Genomic DNA, 22,207 nt, shown 5'->3' with positions numbered 1-22,207 from the left:
TCCGGAGTCAATGAGATTACAGGCTTGCGCCACAGAGCCAGGCTTTCCTTGCCTACTTCTAATACACTTCTTCAGGCTTTGCTGTTTCCTTTTTCCAGAATTCTCTTCCATAAATATCTTAATCAGACTTCTGATCAAAGTTCATCCTAGTCTTTTATTCATTTATTAATTCCAAATGCCAAGGACTGTTTAAAGATACAGGAGAAAACAAAAGTCCTTTCTATAATAAGAACATTCTATTGGAGGAGAGAAAAATATGTCAAGTGGCACTATATGTGTTTATAAAAGGAAGCAAAAGTATAAGGGGACAAAGAGGGGGTGGGGTTCTACTTGTTGTAAGGTGCTCCAGGAAGGCTTTTCCAAAAGATCAACTTAGTTTTTCCTCCACTAATAATGAGTGCCGTACGATGAAATTCTTTACCTTGTCAAGGCTGTGTCCTCGTCTGCAAAAAGAAATTAAAGATTTGGTGGGATGACGTAAGCGGCAGGATTCGGCGAGTCTTAATTCCCTGAGCAAATATAAGTGATTTCCCAGGCCCGAGCAGGAGGGAAGCGATCTAGCGATCTGAGCACTCTGAGGGTGGAGGAAGGAACAAGGCCCTGGACTCAGCCCCGCTCCGCCTCCCAGAGTTACTTCGGGACTCCAGTGAGAATAAAAGATGCCCTAAAGGTCTTACGTCACTAGGATCAATCCAATCACCTGCGCCAGGTGTCTGTGAGGCCTTTAAGGGCACCAATCAGGGTAAAGTTAGGCGGAAATGAGGCTGTCATGACCAATGAGAGAGGTCGTACGGCGGAAGTGTGAAAAGGGACTCTCCGGAAGATGGCGCCCTCAGTCTGGCCACATCTGATTGGCAGGTGCTTTGACCACAAGGTGATCATCATAGCACGAGCGGCCGTTCGGAGACGGAAGCTCGACGGGCACTGCCGAGGTCGGGGAGGGATCGTAGATACAGGTGTCCCGGAGGGCCGGAGGCGTAAAGGGTAGTTCCAGATGTGGCCGCTGTGGCAGGCGGAGTCTGGCCAGAGAGACTGGGCGGGAACCCTGAAGAGCCCGGAAGAGGCGGGGTCTGAAGCGGGGCAGGGATAAGGAGATCGCGACCCGGGCCGAAGAAAGGGACCGGATTGGGAGCCACGAGGGGCAGGGTTTGGCGAGGTAGGCGTGGCCGTCGAGGTGAAGCTTGGGGGCGGGACCAGAACTGTGAAGGGGAGGTTTGGGGGACCTGGGCCTGGGTCTGCGAGAGCCGCATCCAGCGGGGTTTCGAGGTGGCAACGGAATCAGTCCAGGCCTTACGCAACGATCTAGTCTTGTCCTCTTTCGTCCCTCGCGCCCCCAGCCACAGACTCCAGGCCCTGCCCCCTGAGCTCTGCCCTCGGATGTCCGACCGCCAAGAGCCTGCATGCGCCGTGGGGCGCCCCAGGACCAGGAGCTGGTGGGTCCGGGGGCCCCTGGGCGGGGGTCCCGGGGCGCCCCTCCTCCCTCAGGATCCGTTGTCCCGGTCCTCGTCTTTCCCCCGGATCTAGTATTCAGGGCGGACCAAAGGAGTGGACCCCGGCAGCTGCTGACCCTCTATAACCCCACGGGAACCGCGCTTCGCTTCCGAGGTGAAGGAATGGGCATCTCGTGCTTGGGATCTGGGGGCTGGTGGAAGGACATTGAGGGGTTGTCCTTCAGTGGGTTCGTTGTTGGGCTGGAAGAGTCAGATGAGCAGGACCAGATGCCCACCCTTGGCGACTAGAAGAATCCTAACCATCCCTGGCTGGAATAGAAGGCAGAGGGAACGCTGGTTACACCGGGGCCAGACTTGTTTAGGGTCTCTTTGTATGCCTTTATCCCACAGTCCTGTGTACAGCACCTGCCAAATACACGGTTTTTGATGCAGAAGGATATGTGAAGCCTCAGTCCTGCATTGACATGTGAGTTGGGAGTTGGGGAGGCTGATGGAAGCCAGGGGTCGCTGCCACTTATTATCTTAGGTCTGAGACCGTGTTTTCCTGAAATTGTTTTCCCCACTTTCTGTGTCCCTAAGGGAAAGGCTCCTGGGGAGGAGGCCTGGATTTACTTAAATTTCTACTTCTCATTCACTTCCTCCCAATGGGCTTCTCTCCTGTCTTGGAGGTAGTGTGATTCGCCATGTGGCCCCCATTCCCAGCCACTATGACATCCAGGACCGCTTCCGCATTGAGCTCTCTGAGGAAGGGACCGAGGGCAGAGTGGTGGGACGCAAAGACATCACCTCAGTTCTGCGGGCCCCAGCCTATCCCCTTGAACTTCAGGGACCGCCCCAGCCAACACCCAACCCAGAGCCTCCTGCCTGGACTGCACCACCCATGACAAGACACTTGCAGCAGGAGAGTGAGTTGGAAGATGGGGATTCTTGAATTCTGTCTGGAGGGAGGAACTAGCATTCTGGAAATGAGCTAAATTGAATTTGAAGAAATTTCCTGGTCCAGTCTTTTTTGCCTTTTGATGAAAACATTTCTAATTGAGATTTTGTATTAAGTAAGGGGAAGAAAGACTACAATTTCTCTGGCTTCTGGTTTCTACTTAGAGTAAAGAGTTCTTCCTTAGCTCTATCATACTTCCTATCAGGTGTCAGCTCAGTTCAGTTCAACAACAGACTTCTATGGAGCAATTCTGCTGGTCTGCATTGTGTATAGGAAGACAGTAATGAGGCAGAGGAAAGAAAGGGACCAAAGTTGAGAGGGTTAGGGGACTGTCAATGCTGATGAGCCTTGTTTCCCAGACCCCCGCCAGCAACTGGCCACCAGCTCCTTCCTCCTCTTTTTGATGACGGGCATTGTCTCTGTGGCCTTCCTGCTGCTCCCACTCCAGGATGAACTTGGCAGCCAACTGCCACAAGTCCTGCACGTCTCCCTGGGACAAAAATTGGTGGCAGCCTACGTCTTAGGTGAGCAAGTAGTAGTTTGACCCAGGCCCACTTGTAGAGAAAGGGGAGCAGGGGCCGGGGGAGGGCTGCTCCTGGGACTTTCTCTTTCTTTTTCTACCTCCAGGCCTCCTCACCATGGTGTTCCTGCGGACCTGAGCTCCCTGCTCAACCCCACCCTCCGTCACCTCCCCAGGCAGGGACCTGAGGCAGCCACTGTGATGCACGTACCTTGCCTCAATCCTCTTCTTCCCATCTGTTCCCCAACTCCCACCAAGAAAAATACCCAGGGATTTGTACTCATTTTCCAAGTTGAATAAAATGGATTTTTAAATGAGAAATGTAGGGTACTTGCTCCTAGGTTTCCACTCCTTCCTTGATGCCCTGATATCTTTCTGTTCCTCTCACTCCCATTCCCAGGGGATCCAGGAGCTTGGGGCAGTGAAGAGGCCTAGTGGGGATTTAGAAGACCTGAGCTAATCCTGATGTTTCCTCCAAAAGACCATGTGGCCTTGAGCGAGTCATTTAGTTTTCAGAGCTTTGGTTTCTATACCTCTAAAATTAGGGCATTGGGCAAGTTGATTCTCTTGTGTGTGAGCATGTGATGCTGAGGACTGAACCCAGGTCTTCATGCATGTTAAACATGTACTCTCCCACTTTACCAAGTTGATTCTTTTCTTTCTTTCTTTTTTTTTTTTTTTATTTTTTTAGATTTTTTTTTTTTTAAAGAGAGAGAGAATTTTAATATTTATTTTTTTAGTTTTCGGCGGACACAACATCTTTATCTGTATGTGGTGCTGAGGATCAAACCCGGGCCACACGCATGCCAGGGAAGAGCGCTACCCTTGAGCCACATCCCCAGCCCTCTTTTCTTTCTTTTTCTCTTTTTGGTACCAGGAATTGAACCCAGGGGCACTTAACTACTGAGCCACATCGCCAGCACTATTTTGTATTTTCTTTGCTTAGCACCTTGCTTTTGCTTAATCTGGCTTTGAACTCATGATCCTCTTGCCTCAGCCTCCTGAGAAGCTGGGATTACAGGTGTGAGCCACCACGCCTGGCTCCAAGTTGATTCTTAAGTTACTCTTTAGGCTGGGGGTGTCACACTATCACCTAATCCTGCCTGATGCAAAACCCACATCTCACCAGAAGGATCTCTTGCCTGGGTTACCCACATGCTTACAGTCCCCAGAATCCTTTTCTGCCTCTGTGACCTTTATCTGCTCTCATTTTATCTCTCCTTTAATATTTCAACTCCCATGAATAAGAAACAACAAGGTCCCTGCCAAGATGGTGAGAAATGGCATTGCCTGATATAACCTCACTCTAACCAGGCAGGAGAAACTACAGCACAGGAAAATATAAAACCAGATCCTCAAAAAGTAGCTTCCAGCCCACCTGCCCTCCTTCAGATGCTGAAGGAGGGGAAAGGGAAGAGGGGTACTCTGTGACACTGGGCAGATTGTTGGTTAGGGACAAAGAATCAGTAAATGTTTATTAGACAGACTGAGTCTGTTACACCCCTGGAAGGTGATCTGTTGCTCCAGTTTTGCCCTAGAAGTCTTGTCCCTCCCATATCCTGAGCTGGCCACAGTGAGGTGTGGCCCCAATGTATGCCGAGGCACACCTCCCATGGCTCAGGAAACCCCTCTCACCGAGTTACATGAGTATGGATGATTGCCATTAGTACTGTAGGGGCTGGGCCTGGGCCCCCAAAATGCAGTCGAGCACAGATTAATGATCCTTGTGTGGTATGTACCTGTAAAGAGGACTGACGACCAGTGGGACCCAGAAAGCTTCCAGAAACGCAGCTGTGAAGGGATGGGATGGAGGCCAGATGGGCTTGGGACATAGACTGCCTTTTAAGCAAACTTTTTAGAAAACAATACTGAGCTTGCAGCAGTTGGAACGGGAAAGTGTTCATTTCCTGTAGCTGATGTTGTTACACATCATGAGAATGGCTTTAAACAGCATAAATTGGGATTGGGGGTATAGCTCAAGTGCATGAGTGGACACTTAGCATGTGTGAGGTCTGGAGTTCAATTTCCATCATCAGAAAAAACAAAAGCATAAATTTATTTTCTTACAATTCTAGGGGCCAAAAATCCAAAATGAGGCTTCTGGAGCTAAAATCAAGATTGGTTGCAGGGATGCATTTCTCTTAGAAGCAACAGGGAGCATCTGATTCCTTGCTCTTTTCCAGCTTGGAGAGTCCACCTGTGTTCCTTGGTTCATGGCCTCTCCCTCCATCTTTTTTTTTTTCCTCCCACTGCTCAGAATGGAACCCGGGGCCTCACCTCTGCTAGGCCTCACCTCTGCTAGGCCAGTGTTCTATTCCTGGTGCCTCTTTGTGTGTCCAGAGTTCCTCTTATGAGGACACCAGTGAGACTGGATTGGATTTTAACTTAGTTCACTTCTTTAAAGTTCCTATATCCAAATATTGTCACATTCTGAGGTTCCAGGAGTTAGGGCTTTAAGATGTGAATTTGGGCCAGACACGTGATGATGCATGCCTGTAATCCCAGTGGCTCTGAAGGCTGAGGCAGGAGGATCACGAATTCAAAGCCTGCCTCAGTAACTTAGCAAGCCCTAAGCAACTCAATGAGACCCTGTCTCTAAATAAAAATTCAAAAAGGGCTGGAGAAGTGGCTTAGTGGTTGAGTGGCCCTGTGTTCAATCCCTGAGGGAGAAAAAAAAAAAAAAAAAGTGAATTTGTGAGGCACAAATTGAGCTCATAACACTCCCCATCTCTTAAATTTTAGTCACATCATCATGCAAGATCACATTCTTTTTCAGGTTTCAGGGATTAGGAAGTAGGCTCCTCTGCTGAGACCATTATTCTGTCTGCTGTAAGGAACAAAGAGACAAGGGGAAGAAGTGGGGCCATTTAGGAAGTTTTCTCTGGAGTGTATGTCTGGGAAGCAAATAGTTGAGATTTAGAGTCCCCAGAATCCACCAAGTCAGGCTCATGGGGCTAAAGAGGGCAGTTTCATCCTGAACCCAGAAGGGGCATCCCAGACCTTAACCTCAGTGGCCACTATTTCCCAGTGTCCTGATGAGCTAGGTGAGGTGTCTCATGCCATGCTGGGAGCAGATGACCAGGAGATGGGCCCTAAGATTATATCACTGCCCAGGGAAAAAGAGGCCACTACTGTGCCTCCAGAAGCTGTGACTAAAAGAAAAAAAAAAAGGCACCAGCACTTACAATCCCCTGCCCTCTTGTAGCTCAGACTTTGTCAGTGGACAAAGATTGGCCAAAGGCAATTCCAGGGACAGATGTCCAAGGCAGGGCCAATCGAGTAGATGTGTGACCATTAGTCTTCCAGGACCCATTCTCATAAGGGAACCCAGTATTTGGAGTTTATGCTCTGAAGTTGCTGTCTGAAAAATTCTTTTTTTTTTTTTTTTTTTTTTTTGGTACTAAGGATTGAACCCAGGGGTGCTTAATCATGGAGCCACATCCCCAGCCCTTTTATATTTTTATTTAGAGACAGGGTCTTGCTAAGTTGCTTAGGGCCTTGTTGCTGAGGCTGGTTTTGAACTTGTGATCCTTCTGCAAGTTCTCCTCCTGAGCTAGCCACCTGGAAATTCTTTTTTTTAATAATAATATTATTATTATTATTTGTATGTGGTGCTGAGGATTGAACACAGTGTCTCACATGTGCTAGGCAAGCGCTCTACCACAGAGCTACAACTCCAGCCCCTGAAAATTCTTTGTGTGTACACCAGGGATTGAACTCAGGGGCACTTGACCACTGAACCATATCCCCAGCACTATTTTATATTTTATTTAGAGACAGGGTCTCACTGAGTTGCTTAGTGTCTTACTGTTGCTGAGGCTGGCTTCAAACTCTCAAATCCTCCTGCCTCAGCCTCCAGAGCCACTGGGATTACAGGCATGCATCACCATGCCTGGCTGGAAATTCTTAATATCATCTTGAATTTATGTTTTAGAAGGAAACCATTGCTACATGTGCAATTTATTTACCAGTTGTTGTGTGCATAGTGGACGAGTGCTCATGTGGAATATCTAGTCCTTCTATATATGTAGAATTACTTGATATATTTAAAAGTAGTAGTAGAATAAAACTACAAACACCTTTAAAAAAGAGAGAGAGAAGTGAAGTGAGCTGGAGCGTATGCTGAGACACCTGCATCCCAGGGGTGAGTTTTTGCTGACCCCCTGCCTCTACGAGGGAAGAGCTGCCATCTTCCTTTCCCAGCAGGGGACTGGGCACAAGAACAAGGAAGGTCAGGGTTAGGCACACAGGTTCTTTCTACCAAACTGGAGCAGAAGCCTGGGTACCTGGGAGGGTCTGCACTCATGCTAAGCATCTCCATGCCAGAGTGTGACAAAACACCCAGACAGGTGGAGACTGTGGGAGAATAAAGCGCTGTTTCCACTTTTTGAACAAAAGTCCCTCATTTTCACTGTGCACCAGGCCTTGCAAATAATGTAGCTGTCCCTGGTTCCAATGTCAGTCCTCCAGCCCAGCCCCATGGTGGTCTTCGGAGAACCACAACAGGCCTTCATCATTTGCTCAGGCAGTTTCCCAAGGTAACACACAGCTCGATGCTCCCAGTGGAGGCTGTGTCCTACACACATCCTCTCTGACCCCTTCTGTTCCCCAGGTCTCAAGGGAGGAGTAAGCGGGGGAAGGGGGACAGGAGGAAGCATAAAGTGCTTATGAATAACATATAACCAGGTGGTTTATTGCCATCCGAACAGGTGCCCCTCCCGCCACAGACCACCTGTTGGCCCTAAAGCTGTCTCTCCCATTAAGGGAACTGGCCAGGTCCCAGAGCCCAGCAAAGCTCTCAGAGTGGGCTCTGGGTACTGGGGACCCTGCTCCTGAAATGGAAAGGGGGCTGTAATGACCCCAAAGAATGCTGCTCACCGTCACTCTACGGATGAGCTATTCATCTGCACTGTAGGACCAGGGGTGTGTGGGTGTCTGCGCAGAGCCGGTGGAGAGATCGGATGGGTTAATGAGAAATCGGTCGCAGTGAGAGGTACATGGGTCACCTCCTTCGCCCTGCACCACTCAAGCAGGGAGATCAAGATTCCTCAGCAGGGGTCAGGAGCCTGTGGGGTTCCAGGCAGGCCTCAGAAGTTGTTATCAATGTTCCAGACGTCTCCTCCAAGCGCGTTGGCTGCCCCCTGTAACGTCCAGGTGAGCAGGGCCAGCTGGCGCCGGAAGCGGCTCTCCTGGAAGCCCAGAGCCTGGGACAACTTGGGGGAGGCCCCGGAACTGTTGGAGCGCAGCAGCTGTAGGTGGTCGAGCAGGGCGCCCAGCGTGTGGTCTCCATGGCCCAGAAAGATGTGTCGGAACGGGAAGTCGGCCGGCGACACGTACTGTGACAGCAAGTAATACTCCACCTGCACCAAGAGGAAATCAGGTCGGGGTGGGGACCCTGTGCCCAGGGCGAAGGTGCCAACCACGCCTCCCTCCAGCCGTTCCTAGCTGACCTGGGAACCCAGTGCCTACTTCAAAAATATTGTCCAGCGGCTTCCTTATCCCCACCTCCCTTTAGCCATCCAATCAGGAGCAGCCATCCTGTGACATCACCAGCAGCCGGGGAGGATGCCTCCTCCAGCTGTGCTGGGTTCTGTTCTCGTCGTTCTATGCCCAGCGCCCACAGCTGCGTCTAGATCGCCCCAGTCGCCCTCATCCATTCTCGCACCTGCCCAAAACCTCCTGCTGCCCTGCCGTTCAACACCGCACTCCCCGCACCGTCACTCTGCCCCGCCTCTGCCAATGTCCACGGAGCAAAGGTCAAGAGACAGCCCAGTCCTGATGAAGCACACTGTCACTCTCTGCCACAGTGCTGTTCCCTCTTTCCCCAGATGCTCTCACTCCTGGTCATTCTTCCACCTTTCTGACCCCATCTGTGGGCAGATCTCAAGGTGTGATCTCCCTCTGTCCTTCTTTACCTATATTCCCACGTTTTCAGCCCTGGATGGATGTTACCCAGGGAAGGTTTTAAATCATCATTGCCTAGGCACCACCCCAGAAAAAAACATAATCTCTACAAGGGGACCTCAGATGCTCACATCTTTTCAATGTATTTGCACACAGAGCTCATCTGTCTCTCTGTCTTCAAGGACCTCTGTGGGCACACTGCCAAATCTCCTCACCAAATCATCCACTGGAATCCTGCCCCACAGGATAGGGGCCACCTGGACATAGCCCCACTCACAAACTAGAGCCAATCTCTTCCAAAACCTGAGCAAGTAATACCTGAGCAAGATATAGCTCAGCAGGGGAGCACTTTTCTAGCACTCCTGGGGCCCAGGGGCCAATCCCTAGCACCACACAACAAAGACAAAAACCCTGCTTTATGTCCTCATTTTGCTAAGAGCATTGATCTTTCCCACAGCCTGGGCTCTCAACCTTGCAGGTGAGTGTGGGGTGGGTACAGGCTATGAGGTCAGATCACCTGGCCCCAATTTCAGCTCTATCGCTCTTTGTAACTTAGGTAGTTATTTAGTCTCTCTGAGCCTCATTATCTGCATACAATACTAGCAACCTCACTGGGTCTAGGAAGTTGTATTAGGCAAAGTGAAGTAAAGCCCCTAGCACATGGCAGCTTCTGTTCCTTTAATACCCTATTTTTCCATCCAAATGTTTCACATCAGTCTGTCCACCTGCCATCCTCATCCAGAGCTCAGCCTTCTCAACCTCATTCCCTTCTCATCCATTTACTCTCTGGTCAAAATCCCTTCTAAAAACTCCACTTTGCCCACATCATCTGCTGGCTCCAGATTTTCCTGATGCCCAGAACCAAAATCCAAACTTCCTATCCTGGCATTGGAGGCCTCCCACTGTTGACCCCTAAGCCACTCTCTGGGTTGCCACTCTCTTCCTCTGCCTCTCTAAAGGGCCTCTATTCCAGCTCTGCTGGTCCATGCCCTGTTTCCAAGGATGCCAGACCTGTTTTATTGCCCTTGTTCTGGGTCTCTCCACCCTGAAATGTCCTCTTTTCTTTGAACCAACTGAAGTTCTGCCTGTTCAAGACCCAACTACTCAGCCCTGCTACTGGAGCATGAAAGCAACCACAGACAATATGAAAAGCAATGAGCATTGCTGTGCTGCAAGAAAGCTTTATTTACAAAGCAGGCTCCATGCTGAATGTGGCCTGCTGCCTGTAGGTTGCCAATTGCTGGTTTAGAGCCACAAAATTCCTTGGGTCTAGCACAGCCCTGTATTTCTGGCTCTTAAGTCCTAGTCTTTTCCTTCGCCTCCCTAAGCGTCCGCACACACAGGTGCTCCTTATCCCTTGATGGGGGCAGGGGTTCGTCCTTGGAGTCTAAGGTATCAGAAATTAAACCAAGACCTATAAATGAGAACGAAACATAGCCAATCTCTTGGATCGCCCCAGGTCCACGTATATCTCAGTGGTGGGGACAGAGGGAAGTGGAGAATAAGGGATCAAGAGAGAAGGAAGAGGAGATCCTGAAGGCAAGGAGAAAGAGCAGGAAAGTCAGGTTTGTAAATTGAATGAGTGACGCCAAAGGACATGGGCATTGGCACACCTGTGCACGTGTGGCGTACACTGTTGACTTCCTGTTCACCCCAAACTTGCTGATGATCGATCCTGCTTCTAATTTTATCCTATAGACCTTTTCCCTGAGGGGTTGAATTCTTACGGTGAGAAAATGGAAGGATAAGAACTGGAGACGGTGGACCTCCAAGTATTCAAAGCTACACAGGAAGGATTAGCGAGGGAATCAGCGCTTAACTTTACTTGACCCCTACTCCAAGCAGCCTCCCAGGATTCCACCCACCTCATTATCAGAAGAGAACGTTCCACCCTGCCAATTCTTTTGGTCTTTGGCACCTCCCAGGCTATAACCCAGTGCCCTTTGTACTGTGGACTATGCTTTGTCCCTCCAAAGGGGCGGGAGAAGTAAGTGGGAACTGGGTTGGTCCCGCCAGTCCATTTCATCACTCTGCAGGGCCTGCCTCTGTGACCCCGCAGCTCCTCCAGCCTGGCTGGTCTGTGAGCACTATGTCCACAACAAGGCGCGCCGGGCGGACAGGGAAAGAGCAGCCAAACGACGAGCACGAGCTTGGAGAGCAGCGCGTGCGCTAAGGTAAAGGTGTCTGCGCTGCCACCGGAAAGGGACAGGAGGGGCGGGGCCTCACCCGCATGATGCGCACGTTGTACATGCGCATCAGCCTCTCGTCCCTCTCCTCGGAGCTGTAGATCTCCTTCCGCAGCTTCTCGGCTGCCCGGATGTAGTCTCCCCGCGCCGAGTACACCCACTGCAGGGTCAGCCCGCGGGCCTGAGGGCAAGGCGCGGGCTGGGGCCGAAGGCAGGGACCGGGACCCCGGCCTAGGATAGGGTCAAGGTGCCGGGGGACAGAGCTGGGACCCTGGGCCTTGCAGGATGGGAGAGGTATAGAGGGACAGAGGACTGGGGATAGGATGCAGGGAGAAGACCCTGGACATTTGAGGTTGGGAGAGGACAGATGCCTGGGGCTTGGAAGGTACCGGTTGTGTCCTCGGGGATAGGGTGACTGGAGGCAGGAATCAGAGGACCTAGACTCCGAGGACTGAGGGAGGGGGGCTGAGGAGCTGGACTCCCTGACCTAGGCAGCACCCTATAAGGATAGAGCACCCGCAACCCCCAGAGGCTGGGAGCAAGGTTGGCATCTTGGACCTTGAGGTCCCCAGAGAATTCGTTGAGGCTGCCGATGTGCCGGAGGACCACGTCCCCATAGCGGCCGAAGTCGAAGGGCAGCAGGTGGTCGTGGCTCAGCCGGATGAGGAGCTGCCCAGCGAGCTGGGCCACAGCCTGGGCCACGGCGGGCAGTCGGCCTTGCAGCATCTTGTGCAGGTTTTCGTATGTGTCTTCCTTCGTGTGCAGGAATGGGTACGCCGGATCATCCTGCCGGGACAGGGAGGGGCTAGGGCCAGGGGCGTGGTTCCCACAAGCCCAGGGACTGGTGCCCTGTGGCAGGGCCAGAAAGTCTCACCTCCAAGAAGGAGAACTCCACCGCAGGGACCCCGGCAAAGGCCGTGAAGGAATAGGCGCTGCTGTCCATGGGCAGCGGCCGGATCCTGGGGGCAGGTAGGTTGGGGGGCTCCGTGGGCTCAGGCTCCTCCCAACCCCCTGCTTCCCACCCCACCCCAACTTACACCTCGGCATCCCAGCTGGGGTTGGTGAATACCACCTGCTCATAGAGAGTCTGCCCACTGTGGTTAGGAGAGTCCACCTGAGGGCAGGTGGAGGGTGTGGTCAGGCCCTGCCCCTGCCCCGCAGTTTCCCCTCATCCCTTCTTCCTGACCCATCTCTTGCCTGCTTCAGGATGTTCTCAATGAGGCTGATCAGCAGTGGGCTGGTCTTGGCGTGGAACTTGTCGTCCCCTTGAAGAGAAAGGAGGGAGGCATACCAGTTTAGGAATGGGCCCAGGGGCCAGGGTGGGCCTGAGGGGGCCAGGTGGTGGCATTGCCCCAGCTCACCCAGCACTGCGTTATCCAGGCTCACATAGGCTACAGCTTTGAGGTGCAGCACACTGAGGTAGCCCTGTGGGTGGGGGAAGAGTATGGAGAAGGAACCCACGCCATACCTCTCCCCACCCCCTGGCTACCTGCCCGGATCCAAATCACCTCCAGCCACTCTGTGGAGCCCACACTCCCAAAGTCGCCTCCATCCCAGCTGATGAAGAGAAGACTTCTGCGGGGTCGGAAGCCTGGGATGAGGGGACAAGAAGGATGGGCTCTTCTGGGAACCACCAAAGATCCCCCTTTGTCTTCCTCTGTCCTGGTCCCCAAGGGGTCTCCTCTTCCCTCTCATCAACCCCCATCCCAGCCCATCTTTCCCTGCATCTGCCCTGACTTGACTATAATAGTGATGGGGATGATGCTATATATGGAATTTCTGCTTAACTTTCCACTCAGACCCAAAGACACCATTATTTCATTTTTAGATGAAAAAATAGAGGTGAAGTGACTTGCTTAAGGCCACATGCTAGGCTGTGGAGGTGCCAGGTGTGGAGCCCAGGTCCCAGTGACCTCCCTCTGCTCTGAGCTCCCAACTGCCTTTCTGCCCCACCCCTGCAGCTGCACCCAACAGCTCTTCCCAGCCCAGGCCCAGGCCCTGACCTTACCATTGCTCACCATGGAGGAAAAGGTCCGCACCAGCTCTAGTAGTATACCTGTCCCCACAGCCGACTTGGCTGCTCCTGGGCCCCATGCATCTCTCTGGGCCCCGATGACAACATAGTGATCTGGAAAGGATGTGTTTGGGTCCCACCTCTTTCACTGGAAGTACCCAAAATCTTCCCCCTGCACCCCCACTCCCACCTCCTGTATCCTCACCCGAGGGTCATCACAGGCCTCCTGCACCTCTCCCTGGTGCTTATCTGGGTGCTTAACAGGGCCACACTCTTCCCCAAGTGTCTGGTGCCCTCTTCTCCAGGTCAACAACCTACTTCAATTCCCCACCATCATGAAGTCGTATTTGGAATAGTCATCCAGCTAACTAGACCTCTTTTATGCTGAGTCTCAGTTATAAATAACCCGTCCATCCCACCTGTGTCTACTCACCTCCCAGGCTCAGGAGCTTACTCCCCAGCAATGCTGCCCATTCTGTCTCTGGTCATGTGGGTTCCTCACTGCAACCCCCATCAGTCCCAGTTCAGCCTCTACTTGCCAGTCTCCCTCCCCTGGGTACCCCTCCTGCTCCCTCTCCAGGGCCTCCTACATCTGCTCCGTGTGGCAGGGGTTATGAGCAAGTGCTCTGTTCCCACAAGCTGTGGGTGCTGGGCAAGGGAGACCCACCTGGCTCTGCCAGGCCCTCAATGCAGCCAAAGATGTTGCTGATGGGAGTGGAGGTTCTATGGTTGTTGACCTCTAGGTGCAGGCCTGGCCCAGGGCCCAGGCGATAAGGGGAGCCTGGGAGGCGCCCCTGCCATTCCTGAGGGGCCACAGGGCCTTTAAGCTTCCTGGAAAGGGATAGAGCAGAAAGGATTAGAAGTGGCAGAGAGAGCTGTCCAGGCTACGTAAGAACCCAGAGATCCCGCTTTACTCTCTCTCCCACCCTTGGCCTCCAGGTCTCTGCAGCTGTACCCCATCTGGGGTGGGGGTAGCGCATCTAGGGCAGCCTTGGGCAGTTGTACAGGTTGTGCCCTGCTCCAGGGTGCCCAGCAGAGATGGGTTTTGAAATCTAGTGAGAGCACTATTTGCTAAATGCTGGACCCTAGTAAAACGGGTCCACTCAGAAAAGGAGTCTCCTTTTTTCTAGTTTGCATCCCACTCTCTGCCTCCCTGTCTCCCCTCACCTTAGCAGGCGGAAGGCAATGTCTGCACTGATGGGCTGGGCGGGGATGCTGGGGAGGCCAGAGGATGCCACTGGAGGGAACTGGGTTTGGTTGAAGGAAGGGAAGCCAGGCGTATAAGGGTCACCAGTTCCCAGATGCACCTGTGGGAAAAGAGTGCCCATTCTGAAACTGGGCTGGGCTAGCCCCATTTCCAAGGACCTGTGTGGCCTGGACCTCAGAAAAGCACTACTGGCTTCCCCAGACTCACATGTCCATATACAGCCCGGTGGCTGGACAGGCTTGGCTTGTGTGGGTCCTGGGAGAAATCTGCTGGGTCAGGGTATATGAGCACTCCTTTGGCCCCAAAGTCCTGGGCACTGGCCACCTGGGGGAGGGTAGGAAAGCAAGGAAAAGTGAAATAGTCCCTTTGATCTGCTGCTGACCATCCTTAATGGGCCCTCCGTGGCATCGGCTGGCCTATCAGAGGGCCACAGTGGGTGTGCATCCTCGATGCCCCCCCTACAGACTCTAACCCCCCATCTGATGTTCAGGAACCTCCCGATTTTGTGGCCACCATTTTTTTTTATTCTAACTTGTCATATATGACAGCAGGATGCTTGATCTTTCCTTTCTCCTTTTATAGCCTCTAGAAGCTTCCCATGGTTAGGTCAACCCCTGGGTTTCCCAGCCCGCACGCTCTGCATGCTGCCCGATCCAAGGACACTTACCTTCTGGGCAAAGCTGGTCACTCCGACACGCACCAGCAGGAGGCTGTCGGTTAGCTCCACGCCCCTGGCCCGCAGGCCCTGCAGGTCTTCCGGTCGCCCGTAGTGGGCGTACACCAGCTTTCCCTGGGGACGCCAGGGACCGTGAGGCTTGCTGCCCGCATCTTTCCTCCGCGGCCCCGGGAAGTGCGCGCGCTGCTCCGCATTCTGGGGGTGGGCAAGAGGCGCTCACCGTGGCGTTGCCGGTGGCGCTGTAGGGACAGTAGGCGTCGGGGTCCTCCAGCGGCAGCTGCTCCCCGGCCCTCCCGGTCTCGTCGAGCCAGCGCAGAGTGTTGGGATGAGCCCTGAAGAGCAGGGGAGGTGAGCGTCTAAGCGCACCCCCATCGCGCGCCCCCGCCCCCGCCCCTGCCCCACGCACTCACTGGTCGGGGAACTGCAGCCCCACGTAGTGAGTGTCTGTCCATACGTGGTCCAGCTTCTGGCGGGAGAGCGCTGCCACAACGTCCTGAGCCAGGGCAGCCATCCCCGGGGAGCCGGCCACCCGTTGGCGAAGGCTGGTTTCCCTGAGTGGAGAGAGGTGAAATTGAAGCCCAGAAGGGGACAGGGGTGGACCATCAGGAACCTGCAGGAGTGGGAAGGAGCAGAAAAGGATACCAGAGAAGTGGGGTCATCCCAGGGTAGGGCCAGTGAGGGGCTAAGTTTGGGGACTCTCCTTATGGATTGTTCTCTCCCATCACCACCAGGACTCTGCCCGCATCTTCTCCAGGGCCTCCTACTCGACCTTAGCCAGGGAGCCTGTCCACCATCCCTTAGCTTTGTCCTGGCTGTGACCAAACTCCTGGATCCATGTTGCTTCCCCCTGCATGTGGGGCATGGGGGCGCTGCCCGCAGGCACCTGCAGAGGTGGGCCTGTGTGCCCAGGCAGCAGACCATGTTTTGCACCTCCTCCTCCACCTGGGCCTCCTGGTGACACTGCATCAAGGTTGGGACCCTTAATGTTGAATCACGTGGTCTACTGCAGACAGCACCTTCTGTCATAGTTTTCACCCACAGATTGTCACCTTAACTCTTACTGGTCTTCCATCTCACGGTCTGTCCTGGGCTGTCCCTGGCTTACCTGTCATCTGGCTCCAACTGTGCCCTCTGTGGCAAACAAAGTCCTGTCCCCACTGATCATCACAGAATACCCCTTCTACATCTGTCCTGGGCAGAGACCTGGCTTTTAGTTGAGTCCACAGAGGGACTTGAGAGAGCATGGCTCAGTTCTCATTGCCCTGGGTTTGCAGTGAGATGCTCCTGGTTCTCCATTTTGATTTCTGACCATTTCTCCTGGGTGAAACTCTCTTCTTACGGAAACCCAGCCATCCAGTTCTCCAGCCCTTCCCTCCTCACTGTTGGTAGCTTCTGACCAATCATCCATTCTCATTGAGGACTATAGCATTTAGCTTATTATTCCCCTCCACACCTCACCATGGTCCCCAGTGCTACACTGCATCAGAATCTCTGTGGATGAGACCCCTTAGTCTCTGCCACCATCTTCAGCTCTCACAAGGACCACGATGGTCAATGGGCTCAAGGCCATGTCTTTCCCTGCAACTCAGTTCCCATCCAGAATCTCAAGTGCTTGTTTGGAGTTGCACCCAGTCAATCAATGGGTACATAAAATATGGTAATTGCACCGGAAGTCCTGTGTGGCAGCAAGGAACAATTGACTACACAGCAATAGAGACAGAACTTTAAAACATTGTGTGAAGTTTAAAAAAAAATCTAAATTAAAAACACACCAACCATAACTATATCTGATTAATGGGTCTTGGAGTGATTTTGTAAAAACTTTTATTTTTCGGGGCTGGGGCTGTGGCTCGGTGGTAGCACACTTGCCTGGCATGTGTGAGGCACTGGGTTCGATTCGCCGCACCGCATATAAATAAATGAAATAAACATCTATCAACAACTAAAAAAAAGTTTTTTTAAAAAAAGAACTTTTATTTTTCCATATTGCTTAAGTTTAGAAATAATTTTTAGCCAGCACAGTGGTGCACACCTGTAATCCCAGTGACTTGGGAGGCTGAGCAGGGGTATTGCAAGTTTGAGACCAGCCTCAGCAACATAGTGAGACCTTGTCTCAAAAAATAAAAAGGGCTGGGGATGTAGCTCAGTGGTAAAGGCCCTCTGGGTTCAATCCCCAGTAAAAAAAAAAAAAAGCATTTTACACAAGCATTGTATGTGTGTGTGTGTGTGTGTGTGTGTGTGTGTGTGTGTATGTTTAGGTGCCAGGGGTTGAACCACTGAACCCAGTGCCTTATACATATTAAGCACACACTCTACCATTCCCAACATTACTGTTTTTAAAAACCTACACATACATATAAAACAACTTTACATGTTGGGTCTCATCCCTGGGTATCCACAAGGGATTGGTTCCAGGACCCTTGCACCTAAAGTCCACTAATGATCAAGTCCCTTACATAAAATTGCATAGTTATATTTGCATATAGTACACATGTATCCTCCCAGATACTTTAAATTATCTCTAGAGTATTTATAACACCTAATATAATGTAGATGTTATGGAAAGAGTTGTCATACTGTATAGTTTAGGAAACAGTGATGAGAAAACATCTTTACATATTCAGATGAAGATTTTTGATTGAATGAAACAGCCCAAAACAGGGCTGGGGTTGAGGTTCAGTGGTAAAGCGCTTGCCTAGCACATGTGAGGCACTGGGTTCAATCCTCAACACTACATAAAAAATAAATAAATAAATTAATTAATTAAATAAATAAATAAAGTTATTGTGTCCATAGACAACTAAAAATATTTTAAAAAGGAAAAAAAAAAGTCTAAAACAACGTTTGTAGCCCTGGAGAGCCAAGTTCAGGTCCATGCTCCAGACCCTTTGCACATGTCATTTTGGGGCCTGAAATGATTTGCCACCTACTTTTTTCCTGGCACACTACTCATCCTTCAGATCTCAGCTGTCAGTTCCTCAAGGAATCCTTCCCAGACCCTCAGTCTAAATCGGGTCCTCTGATAATGGTCATTTGTCACACCCTTTACTTTTCTTTCAAAGCCATGATCCCAGTAATGATTATATGGTCGTGAATGTGACTGTTAGTTTCCTATTGATTTCCTCCAGTGGACTGCAAGCTCTATAACAGGAGGGGCAGACTGCTTTGGTCTCTGTGATGTCAGATGTCCACCAGTTCAGCTTAGTACCTGCCACATAGCATGTGCTAAAAAATTTGTTGGGTAAATGAATAAAAGACTTCATCCATATTACCACCAACACAATTCCCTGGTCACTTCCTGGCTCTTGTCATTTGTTACCCAGAACTCCATCTCTGGAATATTTATCCATTGAGGATTTACTGGAAATCACAAAGTACCAGGCACTGTGGTAAGTATTGCAGACTCCAAGAGAAACAGTGAGAGTTTATCAGATCCGACTTCAAAGCTCCAGAATCCATTCTCTGACTAGACCTTTTCAGGCTCCAACCAGCTCCCTCACCCTTGCATATCTGCTCCTGAACCCAGGCATTCCAGATTGTCCAGTTTCTCCACATCCGTCAATTTCTCTCTCTGCTTTCCCTCCCCTCCTAGCCAAACCAGAGCCTCACATCAGCTCATCGCCCTACCCCGAGATGCCACCCTCTCCTCCCTGCCTGGGATGGAGCCACAGTGCTAACCATGTTCCTAGACTTGTCAAATCATCCACCTCCTCAGCCAGTCCTGGGGCTGCCAAGTGCTGCTCAAGAAAACAAACAAAATCCCTAAATGTTGTAGAGGCCACAGATTTGAGGTCTTTTAGCAAAAGGAAAAAACTTCTTGATCAAGTTTCTACTAGTGTATCAAAAACATAATAACATTCCTTGATCAAGTTTAAATTAAGAAATATATGAATACAAATTATGATGTAAATATTAAAAAAGAAAAATCATGTGGTCTCTTCTTAGTACATAAATAATAATAATAATAATAAAAAAACTCCAAGGCTGGGGTTGTGGCTCAGTGCTCGCCTAACATGTGCAAGGCACTGGGTTCGATTCTCAGCACCACATAAAAATAAATAAATAAAACTGGGCATGGTGGCACACGCCTGTAACCCCAGTGCCTCGGGAGGCTGAGGCAGGAGGATCTCAAGTTCAGAACCAGCCTCAGCAACAGCAAGGTGCTAAGCACCTCAGTGAGACCCTGTCTCTAAATAAAATACAAAATAGGGCTGGGAGTGTGGCTCAGTGGTCGAGTGCCCCTAAGTTCAATCCCCAGTAAAAAAAAAAAATAAATAAGTAAGTAAGTAAATAAATAAATAAAATAAAGTATTGTGTTCAACTACAACTAAAAAATAAATATTTTTTTAAAATTCCATACTGTTTTTCCTTTCCTGATCATTACATAATATCAATAAAATAAAAAGGTCTTGGGCTGGGGATGTAGTTCAATGTAGAGCAGTACTTGGCTAGCATGTGTGAAGCCCTGAGTTTGATCCCTAGTACTGTAAAAAAATAAAATAAAATAAAAAGGTCTCAGTAAGCTAGGAATAGAAACTTCTTTAATTCAATTTTTTGGGGGTATTGGGGATTGTGCTTAATCACAGAGCCACATCCCCAGCCCTTTTTAATATTTTATTTAGAGACAGGGTCTTTCTGAGTTGTGTAGGGCCTCACTAAGTTGCTGAGGCTGGCTTTGAACTGTCGATCCTCCTGCCTCAGCCTCCTGAGCCTCCTAGGATTACAGGGGTGTACCACTGCAGCTGGCCAATTGAAGTTTTTGAAAGCCATACAAAGTCTGTAGCAAATTTCATGCTCAATAACAAAGTATTATTAAAAAAATTCCTATTAAAATCAGGAAGTAGGCCAAGATAGCTACCATCACCAATATCCAAATTCATGCTGTCTCTAATGCGGTAAGAAATGAAAATGACATAAAACATACAAGCATCAGAAAAGAGAATAAGTGTCTCTTGCTCACTACAATTTATATTATTTACTTAGAAATCCCAGGAGGACCCACTGAACATGATTCCCAACCAGATGAGGGCCGTGAGTGGGTTGACCTCTTCTCTGGACCTAGCTGGGCTCCTTCCCGTAGGGTGTAGGGACTACAGGCTATCTTTGCTGCACCGTAGGCCTGCATAGTCTGGCTGGCATCCTCCCGCAATGTAGTTGGGGGTCTGTCCCTACAAATGCTTTCACTTTTTTTTTTTTTCCTTATCTCCTGAAACACTCCTCCGCTGAGTCCCACAGAGCTCCCTCCTGCCAATTTGGTATCCTGGCCCCCAGGTACAGCACGCAGGACCTTTCTGGGTTTGTCCTGCCTTATGTTGACCCTTCTCATTCAGTTAGCGTCTTCATCTCCAAAATATGCCACCCTCAGAGACTCAGCCCCCTGGAGCTCAGCTCTAGGTGCTTGCCATCCCTCCAATGAACCAGGAGACCAATGAAGCAGGTGGAAGAACTCGGAGGGGACCAGACACCAGACACCAGGGGCCTGGGCAAACAGAAAGGGAGCCAATCTGAGGGGAGAGGACACTGAGGACCAGGAAGGGGGCAGGCTGATCTTACCTGATGGTGTCTTCCAGGCGCCCCTCCCCCAAGAGCCGCAGGAACATGGCCTGGAGGTCGCTCCAGTACAAAGTGCCCTGATGGGAGTCCAGGCCCAGCTCATAGTTGACATCCTCACTGACCACCAACAAGGAGTCCCCACATGCTTGACAGGACCTTCGGAAGGCCACGTAGCCCAGAAGGAAGGCTGGTGGGTGGGCAAGATGAAGAGATTCTCCTTGTGCCCCTCTGTGGACACCAGAAATCTCCCCCAGTCCAGGCCCTTCACTGCGGGGCAAGGGCATGACTCACCCCCAGTGAAGATCAGAAGGGCAGTCAGGACCAGGTAGGGGGCAGCCCTTCGTCCTGCTGCTGCCCACGGTATGAGGTTTGGCAGCCCAGCTCTAGAGCCCGGGGACTCAGGGCCCTTCAGCTCCATGGGGCAGAAGTGGACAGGCAGCTCGGCCCCCTCCTCCCTGTCTTCCTCTTCCTCCTCCAGTCGCCTCTGATGGGGGCCTTCCACACGTTTGTAGATGGTCTGAGAGCGTTGTGGGGACAACTGTTGCTGTGGGGGACAGGACTGGCATGAGATAAGGGGAAAAGGCCTGGGGGAAGAGGAGGGATCTGGCAATAATGGTGTTTGTGACTTTGGGGTGCTGAATGAGCACCAGGCAGGGAGAGGAGCCTGAAGGAGGCTGGAGGGGAGGAGCCAGAGGGGAACAGGAGGAGGAGGGAGAAGGGTCAGGATGCTGGTCAGAAGGGGTCGGTTTTATGGATTGGAGGTGCCAGGGGACCTGATGGAAGGCCTGAGGTATCCTCTAACCCCACTCGTCTTACCGCTCTCTGGAGTAGATCCCGAAGCCGCTCCATGCTTGTGCCCCCTCCTGAGCCCTGCAGGCTACAACACCCCCCCTCAGTGATAAACCGTTTGTGGGAGCCCCCGAGGGCCCCTTATCAGCCCTGGCAGGCAGTCTGAACTCAGGCCAGTTCTCACCCCTCCACACACACAAGGGTGGGGGCGTAGTCCTGGCCTCAGTCCAGCCTTCCAGAGGGCCCCCAGCCCAGGCCAGAGGACAAGGGGCTGCGCCTCCCCTGCCAATCCCTCCACAGCACCCTCCTGTCCCCTTGCTGCAAAACAATCAATATTTTTTTTACCTTGGAGCAGACTTTGGCCTCTTAGTTCCCGTCAGGGGTGGGGGAGGTGGCTGAAAACCAGGGAGAAGAGGATATGGGTACCTCTCCTGTTTCCAACTCTCCCAGTGACCTTCGGGATCCCTTCCTAAACCCTTCAACCCCATGCAAGATTCACCATGAAGATATCTGGACCCTTCTGCAGCTGGCTTGCAGGTCCCCTGAGGCCCAGGCTGCTGTCCCTGCCCTGATACTGCCCTAGTGAATCCTAAACTGGAGAAACTTGGGTCAATTGACTCAGGGTTTGGACTGGGCATGTGGATGGGAAGTCTTTTTGGAATTAGGTCCCTACTGACTACTGGGGAGGGAGGCACATGGGTAGGGTAATGTGGTCAGGAGGGACCAGTGAATATCCAGGATAGGGAGGCTGAAGTCAGGGTCAGGGCCCACCAGTCATTGGGGGAGTCCTGGCCAAGGCTGGCAGAGCAGCCTGATCTTGGAGAAGTTGTAGTCCACCCTGGGTGCTAGAGCCTCTTTGGTCACAAAATGACTTAAATTAAGTGGATTCTATTAGGTGGGTCTGAGACCTTCTAAGAGTCTAGTGAAAGGCCAGATAACCTCACCCAGAAACAGATCACAGTTATAAATA

General features: G+C 51.4%; 2 protein-coding genes across 4 annotated transcripts; one reads left to right on the top strand and one right to left on the bottom strand.

Annotated features, from left to right (window-relative positions):
• Window positions 1–809: 809 nt before the first annotated feature.
• Mospd3 (motile sperm domain containing 3) lies at window positions 810–3,229 on the top strand. Of its 3 annotated transcripts, none has more exons than XM_077106026.1 (6): window positions 810–874; window positions 1,338–1,605; window positions 1,842–1,917; window positions 2,124–2,356; window positions 2,748–2,912; window positions 3,016–3,229. In XM_077106026.1, exons 2-6 carry the CDS (start codon window positions 1,401–1,403, stop codon window positions 3,045–3,047), a joined length of 711 nt encoding a protein of 236 aa, XP_076962141.1. In that variant the 5' UTR covers window positions 810–874; window positions 1,338–1,400; the 3' UTR covers window positions 3,048–3,229. The 3 variants fall into 3 exon arrangements, with proteins under 3 accessions (XP_076962141.1, XP_076962139.1, XP_076962138.1); XM_077106024.1 differs by lacking the exon at window positions 810–874 and adding an exon at window positions 901–1,156; XM_077106023.1 differs by lacking the exon at window positions 810–874 and having other exon boundaries at window positions 1,176–1,605.
• A 4,766-nt stretch (window positions 3,230–7,995) lies between these two features.
• On the bottom strand, window positions 7,996–21,297 carry Tfr2 (transferrin receptor 2). Its single transcript, XM_077106071.1, has 18 exons — window positions 21,265–21,297; window positions 20,740–20,992; window positions 20,449–20,635; window positions 15,306–15,446; window positions 15,116–15,227; window positions 14,887–15,009; window positions 14,427–14,543; window positions 14,180–14,319; window positions 13,680–13,843; window positions 13,007–13,126; window positions 12,507–12,589; window positions 12,360–12,423; window positions 12,196–12,263; window positions 12,036–12,112; window positions 11,873–11,957; window positions 11,557–11,784; window positions 11,039–11,179; window positions 7,996–8,268 (listed from the first exon to the last, which is right to left on the bottom strand). The coding sequence occupies exons 1-18, from the start codon at window positions 21,295–21,297 to the stop codon at window positions 7,996–7,998; spliced, it is 2,409 nt and encodes an 802-aa protein (XP_076962186.1).
• Window positions 21,298–22,207: the final 910 nt, after the last annotated feature.

The sequence above is a fragment of the Callospermophilus lateralis genome, chromosome 19 (genome assembly GCF_048772815.1).
Source record: "Callospermophilus lateralis isolate mCalLat2 chromosome 19, mCalLat2.hap1, whole genome shotgun sequence".
Taxonomy (NCBI): domain Eukaryota; kingdom Metazoa; phylum Chordata; class Mammalia; order Rodentia; family Sciuridae; genus Callospermophilus; species Callospermophilus lateralis.
The sequence above is the reverse complement of the archived record's forward strand: the minus strand, read 5'-3'. Positions and strand labels throughout refer to the sequence as shown.